The 27,998-nt window shown below is 37.6% G+C and overlaps 1 protein-coding gene across 1 annotated transcript; it reads left to right on the top strand.

The window, feature by feature from the left end:
• Positions 1-30: 30 nt before the first annotated feature.
• On the top strand, positions 31-26,741 carry LOC128491429 (proprotein convertase subtilisin/kexin type 5-like). Its single transcript, XM_053463753.1, has 10 exons — positions 31-170; positions 504-698; positions 3,915-4,001; positions 5,794-5,992; positions 7,080-7,303; positions 9,314-9,556; positions 19,303-19,548; positions 23,703-23,898; positions 25,155-25,360; positions 26,596-26,741. The coding sequence occupies exons 2-10, from the start codon at positions 656-658 to the stop codon at positions 26,739-26,741; spliced, it is 1,590 nt and encodes a 529-aa protein (XP_053319728.1). The 5' UTR covers positions 31-170; positions 504-655.
• The last annotated feature ends 1,257 nt before the right edge of the window (positions 26,742-27,998 follow it).

Raw genomic sequence — 27,998 nt, 5'->3', positions numbered from 1 at the left:
ATGGTTTATTTGTTGTTTCTTTAGATATCGTCACCAGTGTCGTAAGCACTGTCCACAGAAAACTTTTGGAGACAGTGGCAGGAAAATATGCTTTCCCTGTTCATCATGGTGCCTTGAATGTAATAATGAAACTCACTGTTCTTCTTGTCAAAGTGGATATTACTTGCACGGTAAGACCAAACTCTTCAAGCCCTATGCTTGTTCAAGTATCAAAATCTAGTGGTGTGTTAAAATGGTAGAGTAGGGGTCACAATCAGAGATACAGAACACTAGATCAATTTATCTATCTATCTATCTATCTATCTATCTATCTATCTATCTATCTATCTATCTATCTATCTATCTATCTATTCAGGTACAGAAACTGAACATTAGCATGTGAACTATTTTAATGGTAACTATTACCAGAGGCTAACACTGAAAATAATTGTGTGTTTTATGTAGTGGAGTGTGTATATCGTTAGAATGCAGATGGAGAATGATGTGTACATGCTGGATTACAGGTGTAAGTTGCTTGGTTAAATGTCCAGATGGTACATTCCAAGGATCTAGCAGCTGGAGGTGTGAAGACTGCCACAGATCCTGCCAGACCTGTCATGGTTCAACAGCTCAGGACTGTGACTTGTGCCCTGGTGGAAGACAACCAACCCACGGAATGTGTCCTATTGTAACCTGCGTGGAAAGTCAATACTTTAATGGTATGTGACATTGATAATATGGCAACACCTACCTACGCTATAAAAATGGTAAAGACTTTTGCAATCAACTTTTACCTAAGAAGGTGCTGTTACTTAATGTTATTGTGAATGTTTATCAACTACAAAGCTTCTGGTCCAGTCTATGTGAGTAGCCACTGAAGTTGATACAATTGAGACAAAGTAATGTTAAATAATAGGTTATAAGGTATTCAAAATTATAACCATTTCTGGAAGAGGACAATTTGTAATATTCACTAAGCAGTGGCCAATCTATTTTTGGAAGCAGATGAAGACACAATAATTGGCTACACCAACATGCTGCATATCCAATATCTTTATATACTGCTGTTTTGAGTGTGCCCCAGGTGCCCAAAGGCCTTAAGTAGAGGTCATTTGGCAAGAGGTGAATAAGGAGAGTTTGTTTTTCTAGTCTCATCAATGCATCTCTCCAGGAGATATGCAGGTCCAGGCACCTAGACACCCAAGCTTGGCACCTGAACTCATGGACATGCTATGGGCTTGATGAAAATAAGTTATGCCATTTTGAAAATAATTGGGCTTAACGTATAAGGGTGCCATGGAAACAAGAAAGGTGCAATGCCTATGATTGAACTTGTGGCATAATCATATGTATAAATGGAATCATTTCAAATGTGTTATGTAAAACATTACAAATATTTATATCTGCACCACTTCATATGACTTTTTTGCACCAACTTTTATTCTCAGATCTACTTTTGAGTGTTGCATTACAGAAAATATCTCACAAAATTGTTTATAGAATTCGGCCACTGAGATTTTGCTCATAATTTTCCTGTAAAAGTGACATCTTTGGTGAATCACTCCCATTTTTGTTTCTGTTTTGGAACCTTCAACACAATTCTATATAAAATAGCAGTTTTCACGTACACTTTACAGCTACCAGAGTTTTATGAATACTCATCAGCAGTTACTCACTCTGTAGATATAAGGAGACGTATCCTTAACAACAGGCTGATATATTTGCATGTATCATTTTGATTGCTTGAATTGGTTTCATCCTTTTCAGTAAGCTGTCACGTCGCACATCTCTTAATATCTGATAGGATGGATAAATACCTTTAATGTTCTAGGAGATGTTTTGATGCCGCACCACAATCTTGAATGCTTCCAATACATTAAAAATGCTCTGTCCTGAAAAGACTGCAGGCTTGTGCCTTTCTTATCACTACGGCTCTCCAGATAGGAAGAGTTATTACAGAGATACGCCTGAATTTCCGAGACTTCTCATTTTACCACCTCTATTGGCTTTTACACAGCTCAGTCTCTAGAGAATGGTCAGCAAAGTTGACACTCATTATATTACTTACATTACATAGTGCTATAGCATGTAGCTTTGCGTTAACCTGATTGTGTGTTCATCCAGAGATTGCTCAGCTATAATCCATATAAAATGATTACTAAAATTTCTCGGTCGGTAGTACCGGGTATGCAACATGTCTGCAGAGGTAATTTAGCTTGGGTTTGATGATTAATCCTATCCAGCAGTCCCCATGCTTAGAGACCTTGAATCTGCTGAACTAGTGAACAGTTCCAAGCTTTTAGTAATTCCCTGGAGTGCTAGATAAGCCCTTTCACTGTCCTATAAGTAATAACTTCCTACGGCATGGCTTCACCCTTATCAGATTTTGCTGTTAAAGCAAATGTTTTCGTTTATCTAAAAGGTTCTTATAAAATAAATGGGTCCCCACATTTTAAGAAAATACGTAGTGTTCACGTAACCGTGGGTTTATACATACTCAAACTGATACATAAGGTAAAGAGGGACCTGATTGCACGCTTACACTCTGGGTATACTGTTTCTTATTTCAAATTAATAATCTCTGGATGACCACACAATTAGGTTAACACAAAAACAAGAAATGATTATTGTATTAGATGGCATATTTTACAGTAACTCTTTCTCTCTCACTATCCTTCTAATTCTTCTTCCACCTATTTGCTCTTTCATTCTATTCTATTTCTTCTTTCTTTGTCTTCCCCTTTATTCCCTCTCTCAATCTTTCTTTTCTCTCTCTCTTTTTTGTTTTTTATCTTCTTTCTCTCTTCATTCTCTATGTATACCTTTTTCCTCTCTCTCAACCTCTCTTGTTTTTGCCACCTACTTTTTCTTCAGACAGTGGCACAACAGATGAGGATGGATGAAATATGAACATTATTCTGACATAGGTGTTTAGAATTGATTGGGTTGGTAAAATGAGGGAGATGACCAAGGTCTGTAGTATTATAATATCTATCAACCTGATCCAGCAAAGCTTACACTTAAGAAATAGTTGTTGAGGTAGGTTTGTGTACCCCTGGCTGCAATGTATAAAACAAGCAAGGAACTTATAGGTGGCTTGTCTTTAACAGAGGCAATTATTATTATTTATTGCTTTATATAGCACCATCATATTCCGTAGTGCTGGACATAACAATTTGACTTACAGAAACAACAGGTGAGGAGGACCCTGCTCAACCGAGCTTACAATTTAGAGGGAGTTAGAATATAAAAATCTTGCAAGTGTGCATGAGATCTAGAAATCAGAGGAGAGGATAGAAGGAGATCATTGGAAGAAGAAGACCAGCTAAGTCAGGGTTACAGTAGTCAAGGCGGGAGATAATGAGAGCATGGACAAGAGCCTTGGTGACATTTTGTGTTAGGAAGGGCGGGCAATGTTTTTAAGATGGAGACGACTGTTTTTTTTAGACAGACGGATTGTGAGGGGTGAGCGAGAGGTCAGTGTCAAGGGTGACACCAAGGCAGTGAGCGTGAGGGGACGGGGAGATGATTGCACCATTAACATTAAGGGGAACTGATGAGATAATCTTAGTATTGGAGGGAGGGAAGATGAGGAATTTGGTTTTGGAGAGATTGAGGTTTAGGAAACGTGCAGACATCCATGTAGAGACCGATGCAAAGCAGTTAGTTACACATAATCTTAGTGGGCTGCAATATATTTCTATGTATGTGTATGAAGTGCAGCATGTGATTATATTTAGAAAGTGACTGCACATAATCACTGTACATCAAATCACAGCCAGCCATGTATATAATATATTTTTATTTACCACACACCATTAAATATCTCCATCTGTAATAAATATCAACTTTGTCAATAAGTTAAACAACCATGGATATATAGTCTACAGATATAATTGTGTAACAATAGTAATGTTATATTTTTTGTTCCCAAGTGGCAGATGGCAAATGCTACAATTGTGATTCATCTTGTCAGACCTGCTTTGGACCCCAAGCACTAGACTGTTTCTCCTGCCATTCTGGTAAAGTACCAATTATTATTTATTTTCTTAAGATTGCACGCTTGTTTGAGCTCCTCGCCTGTTGTCTAACTTCTGTCTGCACAGAACTACGGAATGTGATGGTGCTATATTAATAAATACATAATAATATATGTTTCTCACGTGAACGTTAGGACATGGATCAAACTATTCCAATGATAGGTGTAACTTAACATGATTGCTATGTAGTCTTGAAATGTTATTGAATAAGAAGCATTTTCTTGTGACAAGGTACCAAGCAATACACTACTTACACTGCCTGATTTAGGATGTTAATAGACTGCAAATCAAATTTAACCCTTAAGCACCGGGGCTCTTGGCTCTTTAGCACATCGGGTTTTGGAGCCACTTTATAGATGTACACAATTCAGATTTGAATTTTGCTACACAGAGGGAATCCCAAGCCCTAAGCGGTGATGCTGCTAGTTGGAAATGCATTTGAAAGTAACAGCAGTTAATCTGCCCCATTGGGACAAAAAAGAACATTAGCGGGAACAAAGGGTTAAAAATGAGTCATGATTCGTAAAATGTCACACTGTATTTTGGCATTAAAACTGCAGTGGGAGCCTGCACTAAATCTGTGAGAAGAGGACAGGCAGCCAACAGTGCGAGAGATACTTTAAGCAGCGATAGAAGGGAGTCACTGCTGCACTGTGCTAATAGTTGCTGTAGCACTTGGCCAATAATAAAACCCACAGCAAATACATATTGTACGTTTAATGTTCAGAAGATGATCTGAGTCATTTTTAATGATACCTCACCATCAGCAATGCCAAAAAAAACCCGAAATTAAGAGTTTCTAAACTGTTGTACCTGATTTTACATTAGTAATGCAATTATGTGTCTCTATAATTGCTGGTTGAAGAGCTGACTCTATAACAAATGCCATATAGTCAATAGTTTCTTACTTTTTAAAGCTATATAACATAATATTTAGTGGGTCTGTGTAAGGGGTCAACATTTCTTACATAATGACTGTCACTAATAAAACACAGAGAAAACCATCTATCAATTGTATTGTTATTATTGTTATACTATTCCATTATTAGTTTAATAATATTGACATTTTCCAGTACATCTCCTCTACCACAATGAGAGGCAATTTTCATGATCAATGCGTGGAGATTGCTTAAAAAATCCCCTGCCATCCCTATTATGAAGTTGTAACACGTTCTGTGTACATTGTTTTAGCACAGTGCATATGGATCGCCTTCAATTAGTAGGGTTTTTTTTAAATAATGCTTACGTTAAAAACGCTCAATTATATATAGGCATAAGAATTAGAAAAGGGACTCATCTGGAATGTGGCTGTTCCAATAAATATTAATATGGAGAGGATGCTTTGTTCTACTGAGATGTTCATTCAAATTTTTTGTATGTTTACAAATAATTTAATATCTGAAACACTGAATAAAAAGGCTTTACTATGTAAAACTTATAATGAAAAGGTTATATAGTGGCGAGTGGTCATTATCATCTGCTGTGAACAGGGCTGTTGATTTTGGTGGATGATGCCTCCTCACATGATATTTAAGCGGGGGTGGGAATTTGGCACAACTGATGATGGATGTATGGTCCTTATTCAAGTAATGTTTTTATATAAGAAAGTTTGGGGTGGTATCATAAATCATGCTTAGGACTAACTAAGAGCCACAGTTAACTTACTCGTGACAAAGAAGCTGTGATCGCTTTTCTCCTGTTGATTACTGTTGTCAAAATTCTGCTTCTAGCAAGGACAGTAAATAAAGAACATGTATCATTTGCTTTCCCTTAGGCTATTTCCTGGATAAAGAAAATCAATGCGTTGCTACCTGCCCACAAGGATATTTTGCAGATCAGTTTAGCCAAACCTGTGAAAAATGTTCAGATACCTGCGAAAGTTGCACAGGAGCCAGTGATAACTGTGTTTCCTGTAAACTGGATAAACAAAGCGTGTTCCTCCATGAAGGGAACTGTCTTCCTGACTGTCCAGAGTGAGTAGCAAGTCTAGGAGTAATATATCTAAAAATCATAAAGATATTCAAGGGATTACCAACAACACAAATTAAGAATCACTGATCGTGTAGCAATCATTTGATCATTTCTTGGGTCAATACAAGTTTTGGTGCTCATACCCAAGCAATCAGCGCTAGACTGGCTTGCAAAATTCTCAAATGACCTGCCTGCATTGGCTGTCACACAGATCTATGATTTGCTATGTGGTCACGTAACATAATCTATGCCTGGAGCAGCAGCATCCTGAGAGGGAATGTAGACAATGGTGTGCAAGCCTGATTATATAGCCTCTTTACTGGTGGAATGTAAAATCTGCATTACCTATAAACTCATCATTGGCAGTATCTATGGAATATTTACTAGATATAATAAATGGGGCAAAAGAACAGTTGCTGCGGAAATATTTTAATCTTGTATTGTCTGGTTCTACTTTTGATGTGTCTAAGGAAAGGGTAAGGGCCTTAAAATACAAAAGCATGGCAGGTGGTGTGGGCATGTATGCCGTGGAATATTTGTTATGAGACATGCAAAATATCAGTGAGTAGAATTAGTTCAGATTAAATGATCAGAACAAAGGAAACAGCTATAACCCATTTACGTAGTTATTGGGACAGATACTGCAAATATCGCACAATTTTCACATGTGAGATGCCAAAAAGAGAGAGACTCACAGAAGTGTTTTCCTTGGGCTGCCACGTGGTCTACAACAGACAGTAGTAGGAGATAAAAAAAAGGGAAGACTAGTACTCATAGCATTGTAAAAAACAAATACCTGAAAATATCAGTTTTGTAAATGCAGATATTGGGTTTACGCATCTATTTTGTGGATACGATCATATTCCTTTTAGATTAATAGCACAACTTTCATTTCTTTTAATCACATATTACCATTTTTTTTAAAATCCTTAAACATTTTAAATAGCGGCATGTTAGTTGTTGAATCATTGCAAAGAACTTTCCCCTTGTTTCTGGCTGCTTTATTTTTTTTATAATACTTTATCTATATACATAGAAAACATCCAGAAAAGTTTATATTTCTAAATAAATGAATTTTTCCCAAAACAGGGGTTACTTTGGAAACACAGAGGGCTCATGTGAAGCTTGTGATGGTTCCTGTTGGACCTGCGATGAAAGCAAAACAAAATGCTTGTCATGTGTGGAAGGTCTTTACTTGGAGAACAGCAAATGCCTTCCTAATTGTTCCCTGAAGTACTTTCCAGATGAAGAGGGTTCCTGCAAGCGTTGTCTGGCGCACTGCACTATCTGTACAGATGAAAGCACCTGTCTCGGTATAGCTTTTAATACTTCAACACCAAGTGAATTGTCACATACACATACACTGATCACAGCATGCTCTGAAAAATATCACAAAGCTGGGCTGTAGGATTTACTGGCAGCTAGTGTTATGATGACATCTAATGAGTCGCTCAAGGGACATATTTCATTGTGTTTATTAGGGACTGCTCTACTTTTATATGGCCGTTGCAGCAGCTATTAAACCAAAAGTAGAGATAAATAGAAACGTATGAAAGAATTGGAATATGTTGACATTTACCATGAAAATAGTTTTATGTATAAAATGCATTGTTTAAAACTATTTCAAACAACCGAGCAAGATAGAGTCGTAATGAATGGGTTTTTAGTTTACTTCAAATGCATATCTTAAAAAATTACAAATCATCAAGGTTTTTTACCATCAATTTATGCAGATCCTATATATATATAGGATATTTTTTGTTCATTCCCATTAATGCCAAGTGGAAGTTTGCTCTTGTGAATTGCTTGATGCAAACTTGTTTGATGAGATCTGTGTTTGTTGATATAACCAAAACCAAAAGACCTCGTTACACGATATGGTCCACGTATAAGGTGGTGAATACCTGAGAGGGCAATGTTTGGGTTTTTACCTGAAAATGAAAATTCAAAAACACTGAGATGTTTGTATGTAAAGAATGCATGTCATGGACTGTGGATAGAAATTCACCTTAACCGTCCAATGACCTTGCAATGTATTACAACCTAATGCCACGATACAATGATGTCATATTGTGACACTCCACCTTCAGTACAATGCATTTTATGTACAGAATGTAATGCACAAAAATCCATCACGCTGTTTCAGTACACACAATTGTGACTTTTAGGGCTCTAATAAATTAATAGCCATACATTTATAGTCTGTATGCATAAGATTATACATTATATAGACATGTCCACATGGACCAAAAACAACTTGGACACATTTTAGTTTCGTTTTCGGTCCATTCATTTTCAGACAACAGAGTTAATTTCCTGCCCATTGAGTTCGGACAAATTTCGGAGGGTTTTTTCAGTTCATTGTCACTCACACTCTCTGTCAATGTCTCTCTATCTTCTCTGACAACCGATTCCTTCTCCCCAGCTCCTTTTCTGCAGCTCTGTTTCTTGTCTCTTCTTGTTATTCGCTTTTTCTTCTGTATTTTTTCTTTTTTCTTGGTCCACTTCACCCCACTTTCCACTGCATTATTGGAGGGAAAAAGAACAACAAAATGCAAACGGAAATTCGAAGCTCTTGTTTTTCTTTGTATTGTTCTTTTTTTCAGGCATTTGTACGAATTAATGAAATTGGCAAATTCTGTTCACATTTTTCATTCATACTTCATCTAAATGCAGTTGTCTAAAGAGTATAATGTTAGAGTAAGTGTGTGAATGCATGTATGTATGTGTAAGTGTATGGTTTAAGTGTATGGTGTTAAAGTATGTGTGGTATTTGCATATATGCATGTATGCTATTAGTGTGTATGTATTCCTGTATGGTGTTAGAGTGTGTGTATGTTACAGTATGGGGTTAGCATGAGTGTATGTGCTAGTGTATAGTTTTAGCATGAGTCTGTGTGTGTGTGTCAGGGATGTGCCTTTGATTAGTGGTGCGAAGGACCGAAGGGAGATAGTGTGTGTAAGTGTATGGTCGGTTTCGGGGTGCCACAAAAGCAACCAGTTTCAACTAACCCTAGGCTCACCACTGTAAATCAAATATATATCATTCAAGTTTTAACATACTAACACATAACATATTGTGATTAAAAAACCCACAAAGCCTTAATAAAAATGTGTTTATGATTCATGACGTCTTTCATAAATTGCTCTTCTGTTTTTGTATATGATAAAGGGAACTACAGTGTGAAATGTCTGGGTGGCCTGTAAATAGAATTCTGTGCCGAGAAGTAAAAACACTGTTTAGATATCAAAATCTTTACGATGTGCTATACCTTTAAGCAATGAAATTAAAATTTCTTCTGTCTTTTTTGTTTTTATAACAGAATGTAGTTACTTATATCTCCTGTTTAATGGCACTTGCAAAGCTACGTGTCCTGACGGTTACTATGACGATCTTGATGATGGGAAGTGCATTCCTTGCCACTACAGTTGTGAGACTTGCTCAGGGACATCTGAAGATGATTGTGAGACCTGCCCTTCAGACAATGCCAAACTGTACCAAGGGCGATGCCTAACAGACTGCCCAACAGGAACCTATTATAACTCCGTACTAAGGGAATGTCAAGGTATGGAATTTTTTTAACATATTCTAATCTATTCATTTTTAGGAATGGCACAGCTCAAGAAACATACTTTTTCACTAATGTAGTAGTAATGAATAGTGTATGAAGTGTATTGAATACACAATCCTCTTTAGAGGTAACACAGTACCACATTATCACAAAATGTCATAGCCTTCGTAAAAATGGACTGATATAATTGAATGTTTAGCATGTTGGTTTTGGATGACTTCAGGGTGACAGAAGAAAATTCAGAATGCAGCGTATTAGTTGGTGCAAAAGAGAGTAGAAACAGAGCTGATTATACCTTGTAGGCAACCTAGGGAATTGAGCTAGTGGGGATGATGTAGTCAGGTTTTGTCCTATATGGGACATATGGGGAAAAAAGTGGCAGCCCCAAAAGTTGGCATTTCATTGATTTTACTTACTGTACATACACGAAAGGAGAGCAACATGCAACAGAGGTTGGTAAGATAGGAAAAACAAACCGGTTAACAATTAAAGCAAGGTTATTATAATTGTTGGGCTAAACATTCCCTTTAAGGTAGGCCACCCAGCTTGTTGTGGCTTTATTAAAAATAAGTCTAAATAAGGAAATAATTAAAAGTGTAACATTTTGGCAAAATAACTGAGGACACAATGTGATTTTAAACTGTTTGTATTAGTCTGGTTTATTCATTCATCTCTTTCATCAGTGGTAAAGCTGACATTGCAGCATGTTGTGCCAACTCCTGAAAGTTGTGCCTTAGTGTTGGTTGCTTTGGTCTGGAGACTTTGAATGGGTGGAATGGAATGCTATTGAAGGCAGAACAGAAGCAACATTAAGAGAAAGGATTGCTAGCCAGCATTGGCCACAAACGTAACATTATCAAGGCACTATCTGAAAGGGAAGCTCATCATTTCAATGACTCAGCTTCAACAAATCAAAATGGTTGAGGTTTCTCTGGACACAGGTAGTTGTTGCAAAACTTACTTTGTCCTCACGCAAACTCTCCTCCAGGGAAGTTATCGAAGCCTTGATGACAGCGTGACTCACACTAATGTATACCACCACAAAATTAGAGTAGTGGCAGTAGGTTGTTGTACATAGATATTTTGAGGTAAATTATGTTGTGTTCACTTGAGTAGGTTAACATTCTAAGTGCCTGGCAGGAAACAAAAATCCACAATCTAGAAAAATGAACAGAAAAAAACTAGAAATTGGAGTTTATCAAAATCTTTTCACTTTTGCATACCACAAATTAAGATATGATAAGTGTATTGATTCTACAATTTATGGTGAGTGACAATTTTGGGATAAAAGAAATACACAAAAGAAAAAAAAAGGTGTCAGCCAATATCCTAATTATTAGACTTGTGCGTTTGGATTTGTACAAACTTTATTTTCGTTCGTACAAGGAGGGTCCCTAAACTTTGAAATGTGTTCATTCGTTTACCACATTTTGGCACCATTACAGCCTGTTTTCACAAAAATAGTGGCTGCCAAATTATATTTCAAAATCTACTCTTCACCAACAGATACAGTAAACCGTATAAGGAATAACACCACCTATCCAGGACAATTGTGAACTTTTGGGAGTATTTAATTATTGTTTTCACTAGGGACCTGTCAATCGAAACAATAGGAGAAACAGTGTATCAAGAAGCATGTAAAAAAGTGTTACTTAGTTTATCATAGCTCCTTGCAGTATCTAGAAGGTTCACAAATAGAGCATATTCACATGTGTCCCTGGATCCATATGTAGATAATATTGGAAGGTTTCTGGGAATCCCTTTGCAAAATAATATGTAATCCTTAAAAAGGTATATACACAACAGCAGGTCTGCACCAGAAGGATAAAACAATAACGATGTATTTAAAAGTTCTTAAAAAGCATCCACAAACAAACATGGCCAAGGCACTCCTATAATCCCAACTGGTTTCTACATTATTATCAAGGTAATTGAACACTTACTCATTGATGGTTATGGCTGAGATTAATGGGTCCAACAACCTGTGTTTTTTTGTACTTTTTTCTCCCTGGCCAATCAGCATTTACAACAGGAAGGGGCAAGCATTAGATACATAAATGTGCTGACACCATTGTAACTTGTCAGTAGCATTTAAGAGATTGTGATACAGCCAGTGACAGTTATAGTATTGATGCTCATCTACCATCCTGCATGCGTTAATAGTGTAGTGCAGAATATTTACTGAGATGTTGTGGATTGGAAAATCTGTAGTGTATTTAGTATTAGCTCATTATCGATATACTGAGAGTGCAGCAACATTTTTTTTTTATTTTATGAAATCATTTATTTATTTTAGGGCTGTTTTATTGAAAACAATAACTCAAAAATATATTGGTGACAAAATTAGGCATTTGAATTTGCTTGCATACAGTGTGTTTTAATCAGTAACATACCGGGTGTAGGGGCTTGGGGGTGGTTAGCCCCGGGTGCCACTCATCAGAGGGGTGCCACCAGGCCGGCATCGGGTGTGCACACTTCCCGAGACAGACTAACCTGTCCACCGCCAGAGTTGCAGGCTGGGTTGGGGAGATCAACGTCCTCCCTCTAACTGGCTTAAAATCAATCAAGAAAGAGGGAAGTCTGATAATACAGGCCTTCCAATTCTGCTCCCTTGAGATGCGCGCTGACAAATGATGCTGTGCTTGGGATTTGATGTCATATCCCAGCACTCAGCACTGAAGCTGCTCCCACCACCTGCGTGATTCCGCACCGAATGGCCTTCACACAGAGGAAGGAGACAGATTAAGAAGAGCCTAGAGAAAGAACAAAGAGGAGGAGGTGTTGAAGGAAAAGGAGCTGCAGCAGGAAAAGAGACAAGGACAGAAGAAAGGTAAGGAGAGAGTGTGAGAAAGCATTAGTGTGAGAGTGTTAGGAGTTATGCTGTACCATTGTCCATGTCTTGTTCAGTGTATAGTGATGGGAGTTATGCTATACCACCATCTGTGGTTGGTTCAGTATATAGTGATGGGCGTTATGCTCTACAGTAGAGCATAACTCCCGTCAATGTCTGGCTAAGTATATAATGATAGGAGTTATGCTGTGCCATTGTCAATGTATGGCTAAGTATATAGTGATAACAGTTATGCTGTACCACCGTCAATATCTGGCTCAGTATATAGTGATAGGAGTTATGCTTTACCATGTATGTTCAGTAAATGTTATTTATAAGTTAATAATAATTAGATTTCTAGTTTTTTTTTCCAGTTGACATACAGTTTACAAATGCATGCAATAAATATTCTTGCCAAAATTATTTTTCGTGGATGTCTTTATATTTTAAAATGGGGGGTGCCACATAAATTGGTGTTATCACTCCCACACTCTCTCATACTGGTCACTGGAAGTTCAACATGGCACCTCATAGCAAAGAACTCTCTGAGGATCTGAAAAAAAGAATTGTTGCTTTACATAAAGATGGCCTAGGCTAAAAGAAGATTGCCATGACCCTGAAACTGAGCTGCAGCACGGTGGGCAAGACCATACAGCGGTTTCACAGGACAGGTTCCACTCAGAACAGGCCTCGCCATGGTCGACCAAAGAAGTTGAGTGTACGTGCTCAGCATCATATCCAGAGGTTGTCTTTGGGGAAATAGACGTATAAGTGCTGCCAGCATTGCTACAGAAGTTGAAGGGGTGGGGGGTTATCCTCTCAGTCCTCAGACCATATGCCGCACACTGCATCAAATTGGTCTGCATGGCTGTCGTCCCAGAAGGAAGCCTATTCTAAAGATGATGCACAAGAAAGTCCGCAAACTTGTAAACAAGCATTACAAGCAGTAATGTATTACTGAAACCATGTCCTGTGCTCTGATGAGACCAAGATAAACTTATTTGGTTCAGTTGGTGTCAAGCGTGTGTGGCAGCAACCAAGTGAGGAGTACAAAGACAAGTGTTTCTTGCCTACAGTCAAGCATGGTGGTGGGAGTGTTATGGTCTGGGCCTGCATGAGTGCTGCCGGCACTGGGGAGCTACAGTTCATTGAGGGAACCGTGAATGCCAACATGTACTGTGATATACTGAAGCAGAGCATGATCCCCTGCCGCAGGGCAGTATTCCAACATAACGACCCCAAACACACCTCCAAGAAGTCCACTGCCTTGCTAAAGAAGCTGAGGGTAAAGGTAATGGACTGGCCAAGCATCCACCAGCTCCGTGCTATCATCATGGAGGAGTGGAAGAGGACTCCAGTGGCAACCTGCATTCTAACTACCCCATTGAAAATATATATCAAAATATAACAAATATGCACATATAAGGTAATTTATTATTTACTTTTTTTTTAATGGAAAGATGGAGTTCTATTTAATACAACATAACCATTTTGAATACAATATAACAAAACAAAAAAAGATGAGATGATGAGATTTATAGGCTTCAAAACCAGAGAAGCTAAAAGGTTGGCTTATATTTATTTCATTACCTTATTAATGGAATCTAACTATCTTATGTATGCCACCCCTATGATATATTGTGTACTGTTATGCGCATTAATAACAATGACATGCAATAATTATAATAATGCAAAGAAATCTGGATTTATCAGCTATGAAAAACTAATCTGATTCTTTTACAAAATATAGAAAAAAAACTTTAGATGGCTATCCATATGTTTATGTATAGATAAACCTTCATAATTCCCTTTGACAAGGAACAATAAATAAGGGGGATTGAGCTACTTTGAGGATCACAGAGAGTCAGTCCGTGCCAAAAATCTAGACAAGAAGAACTTTGTTGAAATTTGGATGATAATAGTAGCAGATCTCCAGTCTTGGAAACCATTCTTCCATATCTTTTTGTTTAAGCGTTAAATGAAGTTTGCACAAAATAACCCTGAAGCCTAGTGTTTCGCATTGTTTCTATAATGTGAAATGTATGACCTAAGATTTTTGTTGGCACATATGGCCTTGTCCTAAGGTGTTGTAGTTGAGGTGTTTTCATTTTCTTTAAGTGGACATGTGAGAAGACCTAGAAAACACTGTTTATAGAGGAGATGGAGCATGGCTGCATTCAGCTTATCAAGAAAGATTTTGTATCATCATGATATATACCTCCCTTCTTTTCAGAATATCACATTTGTATGTGGTTTGTATGATACTTCCACAGCTACTATACACTAAAGTAACCCCAGTAATAGTCTTTAAAATGCATGGTTAGATTGGGCTATTGGCAGCCCCAACATTTTGTGATCTGCAGAGACCATTTCCTATTATTCATCAGTTTGGAGCTGTCATCAAAGCAAGAGCTTTGCATAAATTAATAGACTTAAACATAATGACTGTCATTTTGTGACATAGTTCAATATTTCAACAGCTTAAATACATTTGCTAATGCAAGTTTAGACCTATGTTATATGGGATTCATTACGGCATGCTTAACCCCATCTAGGAAGACCTCTGAGTTTTCTGTTTCATGTATAGCAATGAAGACACTACAAGCTGTAGTATGAGGAACCATGTTAGGATACAGAACTGCATACAAGTCGGAGGTAAAAACAGGAAACAGGAAGTACAAGGCACCATAAGCAAACAGTGTTACAATATTCGCATAATATTTTTCACGCACACAAAAGTTACATTTAAAATCAGGCAAAAAAAAAGCAGATCAGGAAAAAAGATCACAGGTATTCAATAATATCCTGGAAACCGCACATAACGGTTGATTACAATGATAAAACAGAGGTTAATAGTTTTAACAGGTTGCAATAAATATATAAAACATATTGCCAGAGTATCAGGTTTAGGTGATCTCTGCTGCATAGAAATCATAATTTTATGCCATACTTTTACCCTTTTTTTTTTTTATTATTTCTGCGGAAGAAAACAAAAAGGTAATGCAATCTTGCTCCGGATTTCTGTTTGTGCAAAAACTATTTGCAATTTTTCTTTATTTAAATTTTTGCTTCCCACTAAACCCAAAGTGGTAAATAACAAGTTTGCTGAAATATGTAACACTTGGCAGGCTAAGTAGTATTATTATTCTGTTTTTCTATTTTGAAAGATTGTGGGAAACGGGCAAAGAAGTCTGAAAATACATAAATTAGAAGGTCAAAAAGTCCCCTGACGGAAAGAATAATAAAAGGGTATCGGAAGGAAATTCGCACTTCCTTGTGCTGCCTGTCTGGCACATAGAGCAGTTATAGATGGATGGCCAGAAAACCTCATCACAAGGAAAATGGTCATTCATGGCTAGTCAATGAATAGGTCTTTCATGAGTTCTATTTCACAGGAACTAGTAAGAGTGGGCAGCATGAGGGAGGTAGGTCATCTAAAGCAAACAATAACAGTTACATAAAATACTACCTTTTCAAAAGAGGCACCTGGCCTCAATGGAATTCTTACTATCTGAATTAATCAAGGCCAAAACAAATTAATTCCCTACAGAGCTAATCTTCACAGCTGCTTGTGGCCCATTTGGGTGGCATCTCTCAACTACCCACACAAAAAAAGAAATATACAGTACATGTACATTTATACAGTATATAGATCAATCTCATGCACTGCCAAAGGTACCAAAAGATTTTGCTGTAAATTTGTGTCTACGTGTAAAATTGGAGAACATGTTCTTTTATGTTTTTATTTATGTAGATTCTCTGTTATTGACCCACCTTTAGGGATGCATCTATTTTTTAAAAGCCGTAGAAAAATGTAACAATGTAAGTGGAGTGCCAACTACATATCTCATATGTATCATCATGAGCTGATGGGAAGTGGAAGTCTTGCGTGTTTAACTGTACATGTGACATTTCTGGTAAAGAGGGAAGTCTCTAATTTAAAGTTAAACCTGATGAGTTCTTCTGTATTAAAGAAAATGTTGAAATTAGTCCAGGGGCTTAACTAGAAACCAGAGGGCCCTGGAGCGTAACTTGCCCTGCCCCCCCAACTTCACCAAGCACCATGCCCCACAGTGCCACCTTTGCCCCAAATAGCTTTGAGGCCTTTTGCCTCAAAGCAGCTTATCAGTGCCATCCTAACTCCCAAACAGCCTGTTTGTGCCATTTTTGCCCCAAACAGCCAGTCTACGCCATCATTGCCCTTAAACACTGCATCTTACCCCACTTACACATGCTCACACACACAATTACACATCCATGTTTACACACGCACAATAACACATCCATGTTTACATACATTTATACATACACATTCATGCTCACATACATACATATATACAAACATACATACATACCCCCGCCCGCCTCTGCTTACCCTAGTTTTTACGGCAGGGTCGTAAAAAATGTAGTTGCTTTTGTGGAAACAGCTGGCTAGCAAACCCGTTCCCTGTTAACATACTTTATTTAGATTATACGCATAATCGAGACAAGGCACACAACACACAAAAATCGAAACGTTGTCTGATTACATGTTTGGATTACATGGTTTATATAACTTCTTATATTTCTTATCTACTTCTAATAGCATGCATCATTCTGATTGGTTACTTTTTAAGCAGGTTACGCCTCTTAGTAGATATGTTGGCGCAACTCGTGATATATCATAGACTAGACATTTTCTACTGTCTTTGTCAGCAATAATATTCATGATAACATAAACATTTTTCTAACAGTGATCACATTATTCTTCACGATATTCTTGTAAGAAACTTTTATTTCTTTATTAATTCATGTAAACCATTTTTTTCATATTTAAGAAAAGCTGTGATTGAGCCAGTCCGGCCCTGATAGGCACTGGGTTGAGTGGGCACAACCTCCATAGTGTAATTGGACCTATTGAGCATCTGAATACCAGGATGATAGATCATGGAGTCCACCAGCCTGACCCCCCCCCCTCGGCCTAGGCCAGAATATGTCCCTGCTTTCCCAAACTCTAAACCCCCCTCCCCCAACAAAAACAATATAAAATGATAACTTTAAGAACACTGACAGGCAAAATACAGTATATACATTATATCTTTTGATGATGATGAGCCCTCAAACGCATGAGGAGCAAAAAGGTTGGCACACTTGTGGGAATATGTACTTTCTACCTATGTTATGTATCTTTTGCATAAGTCTGGAATTGAACCCTTTGTTATGAGTGCCTACTCTGAGATATATTGTGTACTACCTTTGTGTGCAATCTACATGTATGTGCCACTACACAATATATATATATATATATATATATATATATATATATATATATATATATATATATTTACTAAGGAGGAGTGGGGTTTTAAGACGATTATCTTGTGTTCCTTACTTTTAATATTTGGTTTCACATATATGTGACATTCCTTTCGATATACACCATTAAATACAACCGTCTTCTGTCTTTCAGCCATTGCATTATCCATTTAACTATTAAATTGTCCAAACCCAAACACTGCAATTTATTTACGAGACTTCTATTTTGGACAGTGTCAAATGCCTTACTGAAATGCAACTTTGGGTAAAGTAGGTTACCTGACAGGATCTCCCTGCTGTAAACCCACACTCTTTCTCATCTTCCATGAATTTCTCAACTACTGGTCTGTAGTTGGCTGAATTTTATCTGCTCAGGGAAGGGATGATACTTTCTGGCCTGGGGGCAAAACACACTTATACATACCCACTCTAATATAAGCATGTGCATACATACATACATACATATGTATGATGCTTGTTCGAGAAAGTTTTCAGTGACTGCTCGGCGCCCCTCTCTCCTCTGCACCCTGCCACCTGGGCTCTGTGCATCCACCTCGGCGCGACCCTGTTGGACTGTCCCTGCTACCAGTAGCGTACCTAAAGGGGGGTGATGGGGGCGGTACACCCCAGATGCCACTCATCAGAGGGGTGCCCCGTGGCCTGCCTAACTTGGGCTCGCTGTGGCACTCGCACTCTGCATGAGGAGGGGGAGCAGGAACGTGGGCGGGGAAAACATGCAGATGCAGGTTGCTTAATGGGCAGCGGTGGCACATGCAGGCTGTCAGAGGCCTACCACGTCAATGTCTGGCTTAGTGTATAATAATACCGGTTATGCTGCACTACCGTCAATGTCTATGGGAATTACGCTGTACCATATCTGTTCAGAAGTACTCCTGCCACTAGTGACTACTTAAATAAGTCTGCTCACAGTTTTGCTTTAACTCTCCCTTTATTTGTCTTTAGTCTGGTTATTCCTTTTTATATTTTTTTTCTTTCACTTATGTATCTGAAACAATGTTTCTCAACCTGGAAAATGGATCCTGGTTAGATCTCTTAAGTGCTACCTTCTTCTTCTTCTTCTTCTTCTTCTTCAATACATACACCACTTCCGTGAGTCACCATAATGGTTTTATTATTACTGACAAAGACAAGTGTAATACAATGTCCTGCTGCCTGTAATAATTCCATTTCTCCAGTTCTCCATGTAAACATGTCTAAGCCAACAAATAATTTCAATACTAGAGAAGTCAGCCGTTAAAAAATCTAAAACCTTAGTTTTGTTGCAGTTGTATACTAAACCATACTGATACATGAGCACTGGAGCCCAAACACTCCCCTGCAATTACATCTGAAATCAAGCTTCATTGTTGGCTCATCTACCAATTATCTGAGACAAAATCCATGTAAAGAATTTAGGAGCTTGGTTTTTCCATTCTAAGTGAGGGTGATTAAAGCCCTCAATAACCTCACCTTTCATTGACATCCTAGTAATTTCCTTAACTAGCAGATGATCAAATCACACCTTTAGGCTGTGATAGGGTTTCATATAGACTTCTGTTCTGTGCAACTTCTACTAAGTATGCTAAATAATATTTAATGTTTTGTTTTTGTACAGAGTGTCACAGAACTTGTGCTACATGTTCTGGTCCACAACCTACAGACTGCATTCAATGTCAAGACAGACTCACTTTGAATCCTGAAACTGGAATGTGTAGGGTGGAAGGAGATGCTGACTGCCCAGCCAAAACTTTCCTTGAGAATGATTTATTTACATGCAGTTCTTGTGATCACACCTGTCAGTCATGTGATGGACCTTCCCCCAGAAACTGTCTCACATGCACAGTGCCTTACTACTTATACAGTAAGTCCAGAGTGAATGTGAGAGTGAAGTCATTTTTATGTTTTATGCATTTGCTCTATTACATCCTGCACACATTGCTGCAGTTATGTTTGGGTTTAAGAGAAATATGTTAATTGGAGAGGACTTCTTAGGAGGAACCTTATTACATACCTTACCCCTTACACTGAGATAACTCGAAACCAGTAGACTTGTAGAAAAGAATATCAACACAACAAATCATATATATGAGATCAGCCATGTGTGCCCAACATTTGAGGCTGTATGATATGAAGGGCTTATACACCCTTCGTTGGGTGCCATGTGGAAGTTTTATAAATCTCTGTGGCTGCTTAACAGTATATCCTGGGAGAGCAAACATGTTTTTGACATAACAGTACTATATGCCAGTATGAATAATTTAATATAAACATTGCATAAAGAAATTAGGCAAATGCACCATGGAGGTAGGGACACCTTGTGACCAGTAGGTCAATAATTGTACATGTCTACTTGTCCATATTATATGATATATAAGATATGTGACATAATAATTCATAAAGGTCATGGAGGGGGCATAACTGTATGCCTTAAAGTCACTGGATTCAAAACACACACCTTGTACTTTAACGTAAGGTGTCTGCCTATAATTTGAGCACGTGTTTCTTGTCCTGAAATTTTTAATACCTTCCCTCATCTGGAATGTCACATCTAAACATAATGCAGGTTTTCCTACAGACAAATTGAAATGCGGATCATTCTGCTCAGTCATGTGCCAGCCTAATGACTCACAGTTCTTCTTCTGTAATAATCCCTCATCCTTACAGCAAATAAATGTCCCAGTTTACACAGAGACCACACAATTTGTCCTTGACATGTTCTGTTCAAGTATGAAGGAATGTTTGTCTTTGGAACTAAGTTGAAATCCATATATATTCAACATCCAGACTGAAAAGTGTACGGGGCATCATTTACGGCACCCTTATTCAAATCTATTGTAGACCACTAATGTCCTGAAAATAATCAACGTGTCATCCACTAAAGTTTAACTTTTAATTATTGAATGTGTTCTGCTTTTTTAAGGATGGAATGGGCTTCCTTCAGATATCATATTTACGAAATATGGACCTGTTATTTAGTATAAAAAATATAGATATGGAAAAAATTATAAATACCGTAGTGTCATCAGATAACACTACTTAAGTTACATGTTCTCATGGTGGATTTAATGTGACCTGAAAATTGCGATGACATGCAAAGCGATTGACTAAAGGTCTAAAGGTTATTCATGACAAGAAAAAATATTTGTATTTGTATTAGTGTTAATTTTAATGTCATTGGTAATTTTGTATTTTGTTCTTTTGTAACTCTTACTATTACGACCAACTGCATGAGCAAGGTGAATCCTAATGTTTACAGCTGTAAGAGTCATATTTATGTAACATTTTTGTGAAGACCTTGACGTTTACATAAAATGGTTAATTTCTTCTAGACAAATCCCTGTACAGCAAACAATGATTGGATTATGGACAATGATTTGATTATGGTTGATGTATCTACAGCTCTAGGCGCATCTAGCATTAAATGCTCATTGTTGCTTTAAGCCATAGTGGCTTTGGGCATTCATCTGTGCTGTTACATAATTCCAGTGCATCACGAGTGTCATCTTGCATTCACATAAAATGGTTTTAATGACTTTATGACAGATCTAGAGGGGAAGCACAAAAGAAGAAATACGTATGTACAGTGGTGTGGCAGTTACTAATCCTGGCTTTATGTATTTATTGTAATTCCTCTGCGTAGGTGTATGCAAAGGGTGCCTAGTCAACCCTTCTTTAGGACCCAAAGCCATGTTTTGCTTTTGTACAACCTCAAAACGTTTGGTGGATCTGTTTGTATCACAGTATCATACTGCTCTTAAAGTCATAACAGTGTTTTTAAAAATTAAACTGTGTAAATAGAAATTTTTATTAAAATGGCTTAAAGTCATAATAGTGTTTTTAAAAATTAAACTGTAAATAGAAATTTTTATTAAAAAGGCTTACTTACGTAAGCATCATTGAGTCACAAAGGCACAAACCAGCTATCCACATCCTTTGGTCAGTCGAAATGTTGGAAGGAATGGATAATAGCAATGGGTAAGATCTGATAAAATTTGCTTTCTAATGAAACCAAAACCAATATATTTGTGAGATAAATTAATAAGATGACAGAAGTAGTATAAAATTGTTGCCTGAAGACCCCTTCCTCTAGTGGGGAGCATAAGGTCAGTTCTTCTGTAGTGAAATCCCATACTGTGGTTTACTACTTTAACCTTTAGCGGATGAATGTGGCAGGTGATTTGAAAATATGTACAGGTGTGTCTCTGCTGACATATATCTAAGCAGAGTCATATGGATGGACAGCAGGGGAAGAAAGATCTGTGCAGATGGAGGTACTGATCTCCTTGCTGGACCATTATTAGCATTACTTTCAGAGTTTGCAGTGCAACTTCAACACATGGCCTGGTTTCCCCTGCACTCCTTGCCACATAACATCATATCTGAGCTGTATTGCTTATAGCGGCCCACGAGAGATCGCAGATGTCACGTGTCCTACTACACATCAGAGCTCCATTCTAGATCACTGTAAAGGAGGCTAATGAGAGTTGAGTTGCCACACTAGTGCAAAGGTGCCAGCGTAGTTTCATACATGGGGCCTTTCTCATTTTGATCCTTTGAAGTGAAACATTGAGAGCCTTGACTTATTGAAGTTTATGTGAAATTGAATGGTTAATGACAAAAATATATGAAAAGCATTATATTATAAAAAATGAGGTTTGCGCCTATTACAGTGTTTTAGCTGCAGTACAACTAGGTAAATGATGGTCAAATGTTTATTTATATTTTCTTTTATATCAATGTAGTAATATTTTTATATTATGTATTTATTATTGTGTTTAAGTACCATGAGGTTAGATAGCAAGTTCCCTGGTAGAATTCTCAACTCAACTGATGGGTTGTATATAATAATGTATATTTGTTATCTATGTGCCCCATTTAAACTGTACAGTGCTGTGTAATTAGTTGGTGCTTAATAAATAGAATTGTTATTATTATCTTTTCTCAATAAAATGCGTATGTGCTAGCTAGTCTTCTGTTTGTCTGAAGTGGAATCTACTGTAGCAGAAACCGTTAATGTCAGCTAGTGTGTGAAGATTTTCCTAGAGGGGGAAAAGACTTTAAACGTACTTGCAGGAATTAGCCAATTGCAAAAATAAATGGTCTTTTGTGTTTAATCAGGCACAAAGTAAATTAGTTAGTGAAATCATTCAATTGCTTTGTCTGCTGCTGTGTAAAGCCCCTGGCTGCATGTAGCTGTTTTCTTCATTCATTGTGTACTAGATGTCCGACTGACAAAACCTAATCATTGTCCTAAAATTACACATTGCCCTGTAAGGGAGAAACTTGTGATGCTTGTCCAATGCAGTTAAAATATTTGTCCTAATTTCTGACTGCTTGCATAAACAATGTCATTTGTCCATTTTCTATTGGACCTATATCGCTATATCCATTTTCTGTATTTTGTGTAGTAATATTTTTGCTAATTGTGCTTATTTGACGATGAATGCACAGCTGTAATATACCTGCATGCATGAGTTTACATGAGAGCTCAACATTTACACTCCCCGACTTTGTTGTATCTAACAAGCTTCCCATGCATAATTGATCGTTGATTTAAAGAGGTTTCTTCAAAGTCATTGATTTAACTGTTAATCTCCCCAACCAACTTATTCATGACATGGAGATCTATGTCTTGCCAGCACTGTGTTTAGTGCTGGAATATCACACTGTATCATGGTGCTCAGTAGAGAGCATGGTGGCTGAAGAGGTAGCCATGGAAAGCACCTGTGCCTAGGACAGTGTCTGACCTAAATACCAGGGCCATCCATTTAATGGAATAATGCTCCTTTTGCTTTTCCCTGCACCTGGACATGACATCGATGCAGGCCCAGGTGTCAAGATCTCTAGTTACAGTACTGTTAAATTCACTACTAGGCGTGACACTGAGAGTTTGTAACTAAGTCTGCTGCACATGTGACCCCTCCCTGTCTGTGAAGAGTAGCCTACATGGTTGCACCATCGCCGTTAAACTATCATGTCCACGGTTTAAACACACATCTTTTCACTATATTCCAGAAAATACTTGTGTAGTACAATGCCCAAAAGGGACATACAACACCAGTGAGGATGCTGATGGACTGCAACTTGGGTTCTGCGCTGCTTGTCACCAAATATGTTCCACATGCAACAGAGGTTCTGCCAAGCACTGTGACGTCTGTGCGGCTGGATACTACAAACTGCTTCACCTCTGCATTCTGCATTGCCCCCCAGGGTAAATCCAGCAAAATGCTGTTCATTGTTCTCGGGAAATAGTATTGTGATTAGAATTCTTGTTTTAATTTCTGGGCAAAGAAGGCATTTGTCCTGTGCCTAGGCATGCATTAGGGGGCCACAGCAGGGGACCCCTCAATAGCTGCCATAGTACAGGGATCTGCACAGGAAAAGAAAGGTAAATAGTTAAATGGGTCCACAGTAGATTTTTGGAAATATATCCAGCGTTTCTCAGAGTGACAGCAGAAAAAAAATATGAAATTGAACAATGTCAAATCATTTGGGGAAAGCTATAAAGTTTTCAGCATCTCATTTATAGCTCACAGTATGTTTTCAGCATGGAAATGTGAGAGCCTCACATCACTCCAGCTTATAACTATCTCATTCTAAAAATGATCTCATTAGAGCATGCATAAAGCTATCAGACCGTAATAAAATACAACAGTTGCTCATAAAAATTCTACTGTGCTCAAGCGACTCCAGATTCTTTGGTATAGGTGACTGCTACAGAGCTACGGAATGTATAGGGGCTTGTTGTGTAAATTCAGAAAATTAACTTTGCAAACACGATACTGCTTGCAGTCTACACAAAGTTAATTGTCTGCTTTGTTTGCGTAACTGGCAAGTCTGCTATTAAGATAACAAAAAGTGCTGACTCCAGAACTGCCATTTTAAACAATGCATATCAGATACGTGCAAACTGAGCACAAGAGACACTGTAGCATTAAAGAAATGATTCCAACTATGTCTTGTGTTTTAGGGTAGTACTCGGACATGTTACTGATTCTGAGTTACCAGATTTGGGATTTTTTTCTCTTTTTTTTTTTTTTTTTTTTTTTTTTTTTATATTTGGCAAAACTTAGAGCTGGCATTGTACATGACCAAAGACATTCAACATGGTTTCCTTTTCTATTTGAATGAGCGCTGACACCTAAATTGAGGTTTAGGTCATTTAGGTACATCTTTTCATGGTCTAGTCTGTATATATGAAAAATTGTAAATATATATTTGTTCCAAGTTAAATAGTGCTATAGTCTCACACATTTCATTATTGTTATACTGCTAACTATATAGAAGTGCATGTTCTTTGTATGGATACCTATATAACCTTCAGACTCAGATGCCACATTACTTCCTTCTGTCTCTCCTACGAAATTAATTTCATAATACAGCTCTGTTAAGACTATCTGAACTGTAAAGCTGTTGTCTATTGTAATGTTTTCGAGGTTCTTACTAACTGGTCTGTCTTGTGTGCAGATATTACAAATGGAATAACCAATGTGAAAAATGTCACTCTGGTTGCCAGCTCTGTGGTGGTCCTGGCCTGGATGGGTGCCTCGAATGTCCTTCTGACACTCTGCAGGTGGAAGGAACCACCCATTGTGTGACTCAGTGTCCTGAGAGATTTTATAAGTACAAAAACACGTGCAAGAAGTGTCACTCAAGCTGTAAGACGTGCAACGGTAAGAAAGAGCAGTACATGAACATTATTTGTTTAAACCTTTTCCCTGCTAAATATTAATAAGACATTATAAAAATTGCCCAAAAAAGACATTTTACTGCATTATCTTAACACAACATCACAGATCAATCAAAGAAATCAGCTACAGTAATTAGATTGCTGTATAACTATAATCAGGTTTATCAGCTAAACAGAGTGTTCGGTGAATGAAGCTATAGTCGAAGAGGCAAACTGAAAAATAAGATCTCTGATATATTGAAATAAAATCTTCATAACTATAGCCCAATGTATAATATAATGTAGCCCATATATAATACCAATATAAAAAAGGACAAAAGCTTTTAATGATAAAATGAGTTATATAGTAAGCCATTTATGGTTTGGGTAGCACTTTGATGTGAATTGTTATACAGATCCCCTCTTTCAGCTTGCAAAAGTTACACAAACTTCTCATTCAATCTAGTACTCTGCAACAGTGGCTACAGCGTGAACAGATAATTCAGTGTCTCTTTACGGACATTATACATTTTTCAAATAATGTATATACAGTTTATATAGGTGTGGCCAGTTGGCTGATTTAGAGGTCCATTTTTAGAGACATTTTCACATAGGAAAGAACCAGATAGCTGGTTCCCATGCCAGCTCAGCCATATAGTGTGCCTATATGAGAAAGCCAACCCTGCTTAATGGCCATTAAGACCGTGACCACCTGATCACACCTCCCCAAACTAAGGATTTCATTGATATTGACTCAGTGCTCTGCAGATATACATAACGTTTCTGCACGTTAAGTGTGTTTGTCAAATCTGTATTGTATAATCACTGGGACACTTGGATGGACATGAATGGTACCCTCTATGAGGTCATCTCAGGTGATGGAGGAGTGAGACATATAAAAGGTGACATAAATTTACATCACCATAAACATCACATCACCATAACAAATCAAGCAAAGTATTCCAGATGTTAGTGCTTGTGTATTTTTGTATTGATATTGTATATTCAGAGACCTTAAATATTGTTTTTAGGACCCCTTAAAAGCAAGACCTTACTTTATTGCCATGGTAACAAACTGCATGAAGAGGGGTACCAGGAATGCAGCTTTGATGGCCCAGTAAATATGGCCTGTTATATCTTAACACTATAGTTACGATGGCGGTGAGTTTTTACCTGAAAAATCTGAAAAAACTGATCGGGTTCTGACTGTTACATTATACGGGTGTATGTTTTGTACAGATTCATCAGTACAAGGATGTCTGACATGTGACGGAGGAAGTGACTTGAAAGGAGGAATCTGCTACCCTCCGTGTGAAGAACAACGCTACTTAGACAATGACGTAAGTTACCCTCACCATTTGTGTCCCGATGAGTTAATATTTTAAGCTAAGCTGAAATTAAAATGCCAGTTGCATAATTTGAAAGAATTAGAAACAGGTTTATTGTGCAATGGCTTACATATACAAAAAAATTTACTTTGCCAATTCAACACTGAAATCTATAAAAAGTGTTAAGACTACAAGTGTGCCACTAGATGGCGCAACATCTCCATTAGTGCTCTATAAAACACACGTAATGTATGTACACTTTTAGTGCTATCCAAGTCCCACTAGGTGGCACATGATTATAGCTGCTACACCACAAAGTGCATAACCTACACACAAACGCACATCACAAATCATTATTTATATAGTACCAGCAGTATATGCAGGATATTACACAATATGCAAGACATGATAAACTCAAAACAACATAGACTGTCTGACACAATGAAGAGTGGACTCCCTTTGCAAACTTCCAGTATATAGATATAAACAGAGAGGTAGCTACGCCTAAAAGCAAATGGAGAAAAAATATAATTTAAAAGAGAAAACACTATCTACCAGAGATGATAGATGTGATGCATTTAGCCTTGGGTAAAATATTTATTTTGCCTAGATGGATAATAGCCGTAATGCACATACTTGTTTCAATGTGTGTTTATTTGTTTTAAAAGACTCACAGTTAAAGTCAGGACACAAATACGCAACATTGTTCATGAATCATCAGAAGCCCTGTGTAAATTCCAGATAAAGTCACCCATTTCTGCTTTTATATTTTTTATTGTTTACTTGTTTTCACTATTTTCTTTTCTAGAAAACAGTAAAGATATGGTTAATGCCATGAGTCCGGAAACAATGTTACCCGGCATTTACATACAGCCTTTTAGGGGGTCCCACAGTGACCCTGTGGTACCCTCTTCCTCAATGCACACAACCCTAGGGCTGACCCTTTCAAGTTTTAGTAAGTTACAAGCACTGTTCATATCATACTTATAAAGTATGAGAATCTATTTTTCGCAAGAGATTGCCAAGATAATTATATTTTTATAGTGCCAACAGATTTTGCAGCTCTGCACAATAAGGGTAAATGATGCATTTTAACAAATAGAGGCAGAAGGTGTGAGTACCATAAAAGCAAAATCTGATGGCACATAGGAACCATTTGGACCGTCCAGTCTACCCGACTATGGTCACTTGAGCTTAAATTCACATACACAAGGGGTAATACTGCTAAATGATGAGGCAGGCTTCTCTGATAAGGACTAGTTACTATAGTCAAGATGACAAATGCCTAACTTATGTGTTAACATTTTCATGTAC

Source organism: Spea bombifrons, chromosome 4, assembly GCF_027358695.1.
Source record: "Spea bombifrons isolate aSpeBom1 chromosome 4, aSpeBom1.2.pri, whole genome shotgun sequence".
In the NCBI taxonomy this organism is placed as follows: domain Eukaryota; kingdom Metazoa; phylum Chordata; class Amphibia; order Anura; family Pelobatidae; genus Spea; species Spea bombifrons.
This window is presented reverse-complemented; position numbering and strand designations above follow the sequence as displayed.

Coding starts and splice junctions, on each gene's coding strand:
- LOC128491429 (XM_053463753.1), top strand. CDS start 656: ATGTGTCCTATTGTAACCTGCGTGGAAAGTCAATACTTTAATG. Junction 4,002..5,793: donor CTGTTTCTCCTGCCATTCTG/GTAAAGTACCAA, acceptor GCTTTCCCTTAG/GCTATTTCCTGGATAAAGAA. Junction 9,557..19,302: donor CGTACTAAGGGAATGTCAAG/GTATGGAATTTT, acceptor GTTTTTGTACAG/AGTGTCACAGAACTTGTGCT.